The sequence below is a fragment of the Acinonyx jubatus genome, chromosome B3 (genome assembly GCF_027475565.1).
Source record: "Acinonyx jubatus isolate Ajub_Pintada_27869175 chromosome B3, VMU_Ajub_asm_v1.0, whole genome shotgun sequence".
In the NCBI taxonomy this organism is placed as follows: Eukaryota; Metazoa; Chordata; class Mammalia; order Carnivora; family Felidae; genus Acinonyx; species Acinonyx jubatus.
Window position 1 is genome coordinate 44,659,304 of NC_069386.1, and position 12,080 is coordinate 44,671,383.

Consider the following 12,080-nt stretch of genomic DNA (forward strand, 5'->3'; position numbering starts at 1 on the left):
GAAAAATGGCCAGAATAGTTCAGATAACTCTTGTATCTTCTTTACCTAGCTTCCCCTAACATTTTACCACATTTAGGCTCTCTCCCACCACTTCCCCCTCCATACACACACGTACCATTATTGTTGATATTACCAATGATATTACTTATTTTTCTCAGTCTTTTAAGATCAAGCTTCAGATGTGGTAACTCATCACCCCTAAACTCTCCAGTGTATATTTCTTAAAAACAAGAAGCTTTCGTACATAACCAGTTATAATACTCCAAATCAGGACATTGATAATGGTACAGTGCTACCTAACCCGTAGGCCCCATTTACATGTTACCAGTTCTGCAGGTAGCTCACCTTCCCCTTTCCTCCAGGCGTCTTTCCAGGAATACAGTATCTCTTCAGACTGTCATTTTGGAACATTTCCTCAGATTGCAGGTGACCCATTGTGGGGTTTACTCAATACCTGTCAATGTTTCTGCTCTTTGTAGTTTTAAATAAGAGTCCAGGCATTTAATTTGGTAGGGTGGCCTCAGCTGGGATCTGTCTGGTGATTCCTGCTGAGCAGGACTTCAACACTGTGCTCTTGATCAGCTGGTTGGGCCTATACATGTCTACAACGTGTCTTCTGATTAAGTTTACCGTATTTTCTTTTATAAGACATGTTAGCGTTTTGTGGGCATATTCTGAGATTATGGCAGCACCCTGCTCCTCATCAAACCATGTATGGACTGTACATCATCCAATATTAGCAATATCTCGATCTGTGCAAACCCTTTCATAGTGGCCCTTGTGTGCTTGACGTGTCCACATCAGTCTCTGTACTTTTTTACTCATTGACACAGTGACGTGTTCCAGGCTCAGCTTGCGTTTTCCCTGGGCCAGCCCTGGAACTGGCCATTTCTTCCCTTTAATTCGTTTATTATAATATATATATTTATAATTATATATATAATTAATATATATACCACACACACCACTCACATACTTATGACTATTTCTGTGTGTGTATGTACTGATACTTTTCATTCCAACAGTTAAAATGGATGCCTTTCTTTTTTATTTATTTATTTATTTATTTTTTTTAACGTTTATTTATTTTTGAGACAGAGAGAGACAGAGCGTGAACGGGGGAGGGTCACAGAGAGAGGGAGACACAGAATCTGAAACAGGCTCCAGGCTCTGAGCTGTCAGCACAGAGCCCGATGCGGGGCTTGAACCCACGGACCATGAGATCATGACCTGAGCCGAAGTCGGACGCTTAACTGACCAAGCCACCCAGGCGCCCCTGGATGCCTTTCTTTTTATGTTTATTTATTTTGAGAGAGAGAGAGAATGAGAAGAAGGCAGAGAGAAAGGGAGAGAGAGAGAGAGAGAGAGAGAGAGAGAGAGAGAGAGAATCCCAACGCAGGGCTCAAACTCACGAACCATGAGATCATGACCTGAGCTAAAATCTAGAGTCAGACGCTTAACCCACTGAGCCACCCAGGCGTGCCAAAATGGATGCCTTTAATACCAATCCAACCCCTCGGGGTCTTTACTCTTTTCAAATCTATTAATTCTTTCTCTGACAATCAGAGTCCTGTTTTGCCTTATTTTCAATGTATTCATCAATTGCTCGATCTAATTTGTTTGCTCAATCTGATTAGTCCCCTGATCACCGGCCATCTCTTCCATTCATTATCTCTATGCTCCCCTCACCACCACCCCCACGGCTCTGAGTCCCGGCCCACCAAGCCCACTGGCCCTCACCTCTAGGTGGCCCCTCAAATGCCCTTCACTACTCTGCATCCTTAGTCTCTGGGCTCCTACGACCACATGATTTCGCATCGCTGGCCTGGGGGTTATTTAAACTCTTATCTTAGTGATATGGCATCCACCAGCTCCCGAGGCCCCAAACTGAGATGTCACTCTTGATTCCTTCTTATCCATCTTCTGCCGTACTCCATCCCTTGCTAAATTCTACCAGTTGTACTTCTAATAGGGCAGGAGTTTACTCCCTTCCATCTCTTGACACCCCTTCATCTCCTTCGCCTGGCCGCTGCACACCCTTTGAACCTGGCTGTCTCCTTCCAGTTCAGCCTCCATGTTCCACGCGTGCTTCCCATTAATGACTGCAGCACTTCCCAACTGTGCTGAGCACCGCTGGGGTGTGCGAGCTGGCTGCCGGTGGCCCACTGCTGGGCATACATAATATTAAAGAATGTACGGAGGATGATCCCATGTTTAGTTTTATTTCAGTGTTCCTGCTTCAATCAGAGAGTAAGTCTGTTCTGTGCTCGTATGTTTTAAAGCCTCTTGCTGATCTCTTTTTTTTTTAAGTTTATTGATTTATTGGGGGGGAGGGGCAGAGAGAGAGACAGAGAGACAGAGAATCGCAAGAAGGCTCCATTCTGTCAGTGCAGAGCCTGACTTGGGACTCGATCCCATGACCCTGGGATCATGACCTGAGCCAAAATCAAGAGTTGGACACTCAACTGACTGAGCCACCTAGGCACCCTGAGATGTTTTGAGACTAGGAAGGGAGAGATAGGAATAGATGGGCGAATCTTCCAAATGATTGACTCTCCTTATGCTATGGGATATCTGCTCAAAAAATATGACTGAAATGTTTTCACATTTGCTGGAGTAAGTTGAAGTGAATTGAAAACACTATTGATCTTTTTAATTTTTTTTAATGTTTATTTTTGAGAGATAGACAGACAGAATGCAAACGGGGGAGGGGCAGAGAGAGAGGGAGACACAGAATCCAAAGCAGGCTCCAGGCTTCAGGTTGTCAGCACAGAGCTCAATGTGGGGCCCGAACCCATGAACCGTGAGATCATGACTTGAGTCAAAGTTGGACTCTTAACTGACTGAGCCACCTAGATGCCCCAAAAACACTATTGATTTTTAAGTGAGGAATAACTTTTAGACTTCGAAACGCAATTATGGTCCTTGAATCCAATTATTAATATACCATTGTAAATAGCTTTTTTTATCCCCAGAACATTCTTTCCATTTCTTTGAAATTTTAGCATATGTTTCTATTTCTATAGCTAATGCACACAACATTATTTCCTATTTAAATTGATATTTCCTACGAAGTCTGTCTTGACCTTGTTCTAAATTTGTTTGGTTCACAGCCAGCTATATAAGAACTAGGGAGTTAGTTAAAAATCTTATTTCTAGGCACTGTCCTTGGAGACTGGGATGCAGTGGGTCAGAAGTGGAGCCTAAACATAAGCATTTTAAAAGCTCTGTGAGGGGTGCCTGGGTGGCTCAGTCAGTTGAGTGTCCAACTCTTAATTTTGGCTCAGGTATGATCCCAGGGTTGTGGGATCAAGCTCCGCATCAGCGTGGAACCCACTTGAGACTCTCTTTCTCTCTCTCTCTCTCTCTCTCTGCCCCTCTTCCCCACTTGCTCCCTCTCTCTAAATAAAATTTTAACAAAATTTTAAAAAAGAAATGAAAGTACTTTAAGGATTCTCATTGGCTGCTGGATTTAGGGACCAATGGGACATTTTTCTAATTTAAAGCACATACAGTTCTAGAGTATTTTTTTTTTGTCCACTTTAGAAGTCAAGTGAAAGCAATTAAATTAAGAAAGACTGCCTATAACTGTAAGCAGAGCAAATTTCCCAACTGCTGTGAGATGCAAAGCAAATAATTTTGGATATGCTGTATAGTGTCTGATACTTTCTTTTCACTTGGGTTTTAGTCCAGGGGAAGAAATGATATTTTCCCATCCCAAAGGGCCAGTATAATTATGGTTGTATATATTTTAAGCTTCAAATAATTATGTAACATTCCATTATTGTACCATATTCTGAGCAAGTTACCAGCCTCTGATCAATAAAACGTTTTTTAAGTGTTTATAAATGGAAACCAAGAGATGAAAATTCCAGTCATTATTAAGCCAGAACTAATTATTAAAAATTTTTTTTTAACGTTTATTTATTTTTGAGACAGAGAGAGACAGAGCATGAACGGGGGAGGGTCAGAGAGAGGGAGACACAGAATCTGAAACAGGCTCCAGGCTCTGAACTGTCAGCACAGAGCCCGACGCGGGGCTCTAACTCACAGACCACGAGATCACGACCTGAGCCAAAGTCAGACGCCCAACCGACTGAGCCACCCAGGCGCCCCCAGAACTAATTATTTTAAAGCTTCTGAAAAATATCACAATTTTTAGAAAGTAGAAGTTCTATTATTGGACCTGGTTTATTTATCTTAATATGTGAAATGAATTACGTTCCAGTATTATTCTGTTCTTTTGCTTCCAACAAAAGAGATAAAATAGTTCATGTCTGATTTCACTAATAATCAAAGACACAATGGGTGAATCACTATACTTTGATTTCATAATTCTGCTCAGATTTGTCATTTTTCCTTTTCTTTCTTACACACACACACACACACACACACACACACACACACACACAACTTTCTTCAAGGAATTCTAAACATGAAAATATGTTTACTCATCCTGATAAGGGAACTTGAAGAATAATCTGAAGAAATTGATCAATGTTGATTATCACTGTGGTGTGTGGTTCCACTTTTTCTAGAAATGCTGTTTTTAAATATCTGGAATATATAGGTAATTACCTGTCTCGAAACTTTTAAGAATTGAGAGAAATCACATCAAAAGAAAAAAGAGTCATCTACACACCAGCTCTTCAATAAGTCAGAAATGTTTCTTTTTCTTTTTTTAAATTTTTTATGTTTATTTTTTATTTTTGAGAGAGGGAGGGAGAGAAAGAAAGAAAGAAAGAAAGAAAGAGAAAGAAAGAAAGAAAGAAAGAAAGAAAGAGAAACAGAGACAGAGCATGAATGGTGGAGGGGCAGAATGAGAGTGAGACACAGAATCTGAAGCTGTCAGCACAGGGCCTGACCTGGGGCTCGAACTCATGACCTGTGAGATCATGACTCAAGCCGAAGTTGAAGTCAGATGCTTAACTGACTGAGCCACCCAGGAGCCCCTCTAATTATTTTAAGTGTCTGTGTGATATTAGATTGGGTGGTTGTACCTTTGCTCTCTTGGGCTTTACAATATCCTTGAATGTTCACATTATTTGCAACATTATAAAATGGAGTTTCGTTTGTTGACAAAATGTATGCTTCAGATGAGCAAGAGTGCATGATTTGACCCTGGATCTAGCATGTAAATCATGTGATTACGTGGATCATTGAAACAGATCATTTTCTTGTTGAAACTGAAATATTTACTACCCCTCCTTGTGCCTTTGAGTAAGCATGTCCTCTGCAAACAGCGTGACGTTTCATCCCAGACTTTCTGGTTTTCTACCTGCCGCCACACCTTAGGGAATTTCAGTTTGGTTTCCCTCATCATGTGACCTGCAAGCCGGGAACTGAGTACTGGGATGGTGAATGGTGGGAGTTGTATTGGTGGGTTCAGACCTTTAGAGACCCTCGAAGAGTTCCCGCATTCTTCCCTATAATCTCTCTAATTAAACATGTATGAGGTCAAAGAAATTCAACTAACTTCTGAATTTTCCTCTGATGGCTACCTTAATCCTCTTTGTGTTTGTTTTGTTTCAAAATATCCAAATTATTCCAAATTTCACTTTCTTTTTGAAGGTAAGGGGTCACCTAGCTTGGATGGACCCTAAGCGGACATGGCCCCTTTTCTTGAGTAAACGGGCAATTGATAATAGTTCTTGAGGTTGGGTGTTCATAGACAAACATTTGCTCTGTACCCCGAAATTCTTGATCACCAAGAACAAACAAAAATAGTGTCTCATGAACTCTTAGCAGCCTGAAGTTCTCATACTAGCCTTCACCATTATTTTACATGATCTGCCCTCCGTTAATTAATTCTATCATGGTAACACAGAGGCAACCAATAGAGAGAGGAGAAATCTGACTGACTTCAGCGGGTTTTGAGTTGAGGTCATCATCAATTCGAGGGGATTTTGAAGGAAGAACGGGTATTTTCAAGAGCAGACTATACACTGTTAACAAAAGGGTTTCCCCATGCAGTAAGGCCACCAAAACGGAAGGTAGTCTTTGTTATGCAGGATGTGATTAATATTGCCTCATTGTTTAATTTTAGAACTTCTAAAATAAAGTTGCTTGCATCAGTTCAAGGCACATCGTTTGAAACCTGAGAGTGCTTACGTTTTCCTTTTTTTTTTTTTTTTTTAATTACAGAAGTAATAATATGCATTACTAAAAGTTTGGAAAATAATGAAAGAAAGGAGTCTTCCACAGTATCTTTTCCTTTACCAAAACCTCTGCTAATATTTTGTGGTAGTTCTAGTCTTTTCTTTTCTAATGTATTTTTTCCTTTACGTGTTTTCATGTGTTTATATATCATTTGTATATCTGATTTATTTCACTTAACATTACTTTATATGCTTTTTTCCATACGTTTATAATCTTTATGTCAGTTGTAATTTCTGTAGAATATTCCATCCTTCTGATATCCCAAAGTGTTCCTAAGCATGTTCTCTGTTCACAGGCACTTAGAAGGCCTGATCGTCTATTCTGGACATGGCCATTATCAAGACCTGGGTCCTCAAACCATGTTAATATCACTCAGACAAGTCAGGGAGCAACCTGCTGGGATTTGCCTTTCTCAACCAATATTGTGCATTTATTACTGAATTCCTTCATGTTTGCTTTCTTTTTTGTTTTTGATTTGTTGGGGGAGGGAACTGGTTGTGATCCCCTTCATGGGTGGTATTTTTGTCTTTCTTTGCTCAGTGGTGAAAGTGGTGCTGGGAAGACAGTGGCTGCCAAATACATCATGAGTTACATCTCCAGGGTATCTGGAGGAGGTCCCAAAGTTCAGGTGAGTTAGTGATGGGGGCTGTTTTGAAGCCCTGTATTATGTGAAATATGAAAGTCTCCACTGGCTTGTTTAAAAAAACAAGAATTTTTTTTTTCCACAGAAAAGACATAGGTTCTATAACCGAGAACCTTGAAATCAGCAAAGAAATAACATGGGATGGAGATAGCTAATATATAATGAGCTCTTGCAAATCAATAAAAAGGGTCAAAAATCCAAAAAGGAGATAAAGGGTGTGAAAGACAACTCATAAAACATGAAAATATGCTCACCCTCAGGATAATAAGGGCAGTGCAAATTGAAACTTCACAGAAACTATTTGACTGTCAGAATGGCAAAAATCTTGTAGTGTTTTGAACACTCTTGGTAAAAATACAGGAACACAGTCTCTCTCATACATTGTGGTAGGATCATGAGCTCATATACTCTTAGTGGAGGGCGTTTCAGCAAAATCTATCAGCTATATGTGTATGGGCCCTTTGACTCATCAATTCTTCTTAAGAGAATGTATCCTTTAGATGTGCTGAAATACATGCAAAATGATAGCAGTTATTTGGTATGGCATTTTTTAGTAATGTCAAAGACTGCAAACCATTTGAATGTTCATCAGTCAGAGACTGGTGAAATAATTCATGGCTCATAATAGAGTAGAATTATGAGACAGCCTTAAAAATGAAGCTTCATAGACTGATAGGGAATGATCTCTAAGATAATGATATATTGCAAAAAGGAAGATTTAGAACATTGTGTGTCATGTGTTGCCATCTGAGAAGAAAAAGAGAACATATTTCCCTATTTGTTTGGATATGTGTAACATACTTCTGGAAGGATATATAAGAAGCTGATAATGAGTTCTTCAGGGAGGGAAACCGGGAGACTAGGGGAAGGGCACACTCTCCCCAATATCCTTTTGAAACTTTTATGGTTTGAACTAGGCGACTACATCTTCAATTCAAGAAATTTACAAAAATCTTAAAATAGAGAAGGGGGAGGGAAAGACTAAGGAAGAAGGAAAGATCAGAGAGGAACATTAGGAAAGCAGGGAGATCCAGAAAATGAGGACACAGGAGAAATGAAAAAAAAAAAAAAACCACAAAAGGAGGGGAACGGGATATGGGCAGAGAAGCAGCACACTTGAGAGTACAGTATGAAGAAGGTAGATGCAGCTTCATCTGTCTTTAGTTTCACTCATCATGGGAGCAGAATCAGCATCAGCAGGAATGGGCAATGGATGATGGAGAAGGTAGGCAAGGGTCCACAGGGACTGCCCAAACTCATAGCGCTCATCACTGGCACGGACCGCTGGAAACATTTTTTTTTTTTATTGGAACTCATGCTCCCAGGTAGATTTCACCATAAAGATTCATTTTTTGATCAGAATCATTATTATATGTAAGTGATGAATCACTGGAACCTACTTCTGAAGCCAAGACTGCACTGTATGTTAGCTAACTTAATAAATTTAAAAAATCAGCATCATTTAATAAGTGATATTATTGCTGCAATCATCTGTAGATTTTAAAAAGATACACCAAAATTCTCTTTACCATGGTTCTGTCTGCTAATTCAGTGAAGCTCTGTTATGTCCCAGTGGATCAGAAAGCTTATGGCAGCATCCAAAATTCCTTTCACAGAGAGAAAGGGTCTTAGAGTGGTCTTTTTCACTGAAGGAAAGCAGATGTAGAGTAGCCCTGTCCAGTGGCAAGATGGCACAAATCACATATGTAATTTAAAATTTGCATTGTAAATGCAGCACTTTTACATTTTTAAAAAGGTAAAAAGAAGCCTATGAAAGTAATTTAAAAATATATTGTGTTTAACATATCCCAAACATTACCATTGCAGCATATAATCTGTATCAAAAACCTAATGAGATAGTTTACATTCTTTCTGATATTAAATCTTTGAAATCCAGTGTGTAATCTACACTGAATATCTCCGTTGGGACTAGCCTTCTTGCAACTTAATGCAACATGTGGCTCATGGCTTCCATATTGGACAGTCAATGCGATTCAAGGACCTGGGATGGTGTGTTGCCATTTGATTATCTCCATTCATGTGACCATACCCTAGCCCCAGAAGGTTGACATGAAGACAGAAACTCGGGATGCTGTTTTGTGGGTGGTCTGCACCTTTATATTAATTGGTCCTTTGTCTTTTCCCCAATATGCTGACCCCAGGCCACAAAATTCTGTGGGACATCTTAATGGATGGATGTGTCGATACATGCCTAAGGACGTTTAACTGAGGTTAAAAGTCAGTAATTAAAGAAGGGAAGAGACAAGGAAGAGCCTTTGTTTTGTTCTACCTCTTTGAGAAGCTGAGTGTTGATAAATGGTGTCAAACAACAGATATAAAAGATTAATGAAGAGCCACAAAGTCCAAATTAATTTTACAAAGAAAGCACTGTTTGTGTAAATCCATGAGTTGTTAAAGGAGAGTAGGAAGCTTGGAAGATGTTTCTAAGCTTTGAACTTGACCCCATGGAGGAACCAGTCAGAATTTGCCTTTGGCGCCATTGCTCATGACATGTCCCAGTTAGTGAAATTCCTGTTCTCGATCTTCCTCTGAATGTTAAGGTGGGGGGGCCAAAGGAACACTTCAGCTGTTACATAGTTAATTAGTAGTTTGTACCTTCATCTAGTCCTATCTGCTGCAGACCACGACCTAGCGACCAGACTGCAGACTTTTAATGTTGACTTTTCTCTTCCTGTTTTCCTATGAGGACAATGATACAGAGCTCTTGGCTTGAAATTAGTCAGTAGCTAAAGAGCGCGGACCAAAGACTTGTTATTTCTGGAACATGTTTAACCGTAGCATGTGAATTATTAGAAGTACAAGGAATGACTCACTTGTTGAAAGACCTCTCCAACATCAACTCCTATCTGTTGAGCTGTCTTGCCCATGGAGTGTTTTGCACACTTTTCAGTCTGGCACGGAAGTGGGATGTTTGAAAACCAAATTCTCCCCCTCTAGTAGGCCAGGAATTGTTCCATACAATCCAGCGTTGGCCCTTGCTGCTCGAAATGTGGCTTCCTGCTGGCCAAACCAGAAGCACCAGGTAGCTGGTTAAGAATGCAGATTCTCAGGCTGTGCCTCAGACCTACTGAATCTGCATCTGCCTTTCAACAAGATCCCTTGGTGATTCACACATGGGAGTTTGGGAAGCACAAGACTATGTTCCCACAACCTTGCCTGGGGAGCAGAAACTATTTCATTTCCCTTAAGCCACCTCTCCCTTGCCACGAAGAGGGTGGAGATGGGCATGCAATAGGCATGTGGAGAAGTTGGGTGGGAGAGAGGGAAGGACAGTAAAGGCTGATCAGCGTGGCAAGGAGATGCCCCTTCCTACTTCCCTCTCCTTCCTGCTGTGACTGCCACCATGCCTGTGAGTGTAGGGTCAAGCTACAGCGTCCAGTTTGGACACCCAGTCCCGGGACATCTGTAGATCCTGTTTTACTGGTGGCTTCCTGGCTCCAGAGAATCATGCATCAAAGGAGTTGGAAGACAAGAGCACACAAGCTGGTTGAGGTCTGTTGAGAAGAAAGCATAAATCCTCAAGAAACCCCAGGAACATGTAGATTCGAGGCCTCACCTCATTGCATTCAGAAACCACGCCCTCAGGGAGTTTGGCTACACGTTGTGTGGCTGGTGCTTGCACCTTCCTAACCTCTGGCCTGTTTGCTGTGACAGCACGTCAAGGACATTATCCTGCAGTCCAACCCGCTGCTGGAGGCCTTTGGGAACGCCAAGACCGTCCGGAACAACAACTCCAGCCGATTTGTAAGTCTCTTCCCTTTTTCAGAAACTGTCACCTGATTGATGATGTTGATATTCCCGATTTAAGTCTGGCATCCCCGAGGAAATGGGAGCTTTTCACATATCGTCAGGAGGCTGCCTTTTCAATCCTTTCTTCCTTTTCTATCAGCCTGTGCTGTCAGGCTTCCATTTGCCCTTTAACTGAGGTTATTTTTGAGCCTCGGGATATAAGATAATTTTTGAAAACAGTTCTCAACTTGAGTTCCCTTACTAGGGAAAATAAAAATTGATGAAAGTGTCAGTTTGGGTCCTGGAGGAGTTTTCTTTGTGCCTTGGAGAAAAGACCTTCTTTCTCAGGCAAATAAGTGAGTCGACTAGATTTGCAGGTCTTATTGCCTTGCTTTTGCTTCACGGAACTTGGGCTGTGAACATGGAAAAGCGCAGACACTTCGATCTTGCACCTTGGAGAGAACCCTTCTCCTCTCTGTCAGCCAGAGTGAGCCAGCTGTCTCCCCACCCCTTGAAGCTTGGTGATTTGTTTTAGATATATTCATGTAACATGATAACATCTAAAAGCAACTGGATTGACCTGTCAGACAGCCTCCTAACTGGTCCACTTACCCAAGAGAATGAAAATGCCAGCCAAATGCATTGTCACAAATGCCCATGTAGACATTTTTCTGCCTGAGTGTCTCCTGAAGGGGTGAATTGGAAAGCTGGCAAGGATGAATATGAATATATTCTCCTTGACAAAAAGCCACACTTACAAAGAAATGAGTATTTGGCCAGCATCTTTGATTTATGTAGATCTTATATCTTATCTCAACCATAGATTATGTCTGGCAGTAAAGCATTTAAGGAGCCATCTGTGAGGCCGATTCAGGACCATTTTAAAATAAATAGTGGGAATTTTGGACAAAAACAATTTCTTTTTCACCCTTCTATTTTGGAAGGAAGCTTCTATTTCCAAGAGAATTCTTCCTAAGTTCTCATGCAGTGATTGTTAAATTCCCTGCTGAGTTATATCTGCCGGAACTGCCCTCACTTTCGTTGCCGTTCAATATTATTCAGACTATTTACTCATTTGCTCACCCCTCAAATTTTTCTGCTCAATGCCTAGGTTGTGTTATCTTGAAGAAGTTTCTAGATAATGAAATGTGAAGAAAAATGTGAATGAATTTTCCACATGACCTTTTTTTCCTAATTGTCAGTCTCTGTCTGCCTTGGAAAAATGCACTTGACCAACTTTAACTCTCTAGCTACCCATCCCCTACTCTTTGCCTTCCTTTGAGAGGAAAAGAATAATTGCATCAATATTTTTATTTTTTTCCCCAATATAAACTATACTTTATCCTTGGACAAAAGGATATATCAGTCATTTTTTTGTAAAACAAAACAAAGCAAAAATATCCAGGCTTTATTAGTTTTCTGATTATAAAATTTTGTAGAACCGTGATGGAAAGATGAGAAAGAGTATGGATGGGCAATTACTGCCAGACATAATCTATGGTTGAGATAAGATATAAAATCTACATAA

The 12,080-nt window shown here is 40.6% G+C and overlaps 1 protein-coding gene across 1 annotated transcript in view; it reads left to right on the plus strand.

The window, feature by feature from the left end:
* The window catches only part of MYO1E (myosin IE), a 211,906-nt gene that overhangs the window by 107,826 nt on the left and 92,000 nt on the right, over positions 1 to 12,080 (plus strand). The window contains exons 5-6 of the mRNA XM_027067382.2: positions 6,700 to 6,787; positions 10,478 to 10,567. Coding sequence (XP_026923183.1) covers positions 6,700 to 6,787; positions 10,478 to 10,567 — 178 coding nt within the window. The remainder of the gene's footprint in view (positions 1 to 6,699; positions 6,788 to 10,477; positions 10,568 to 12,080) is intronic.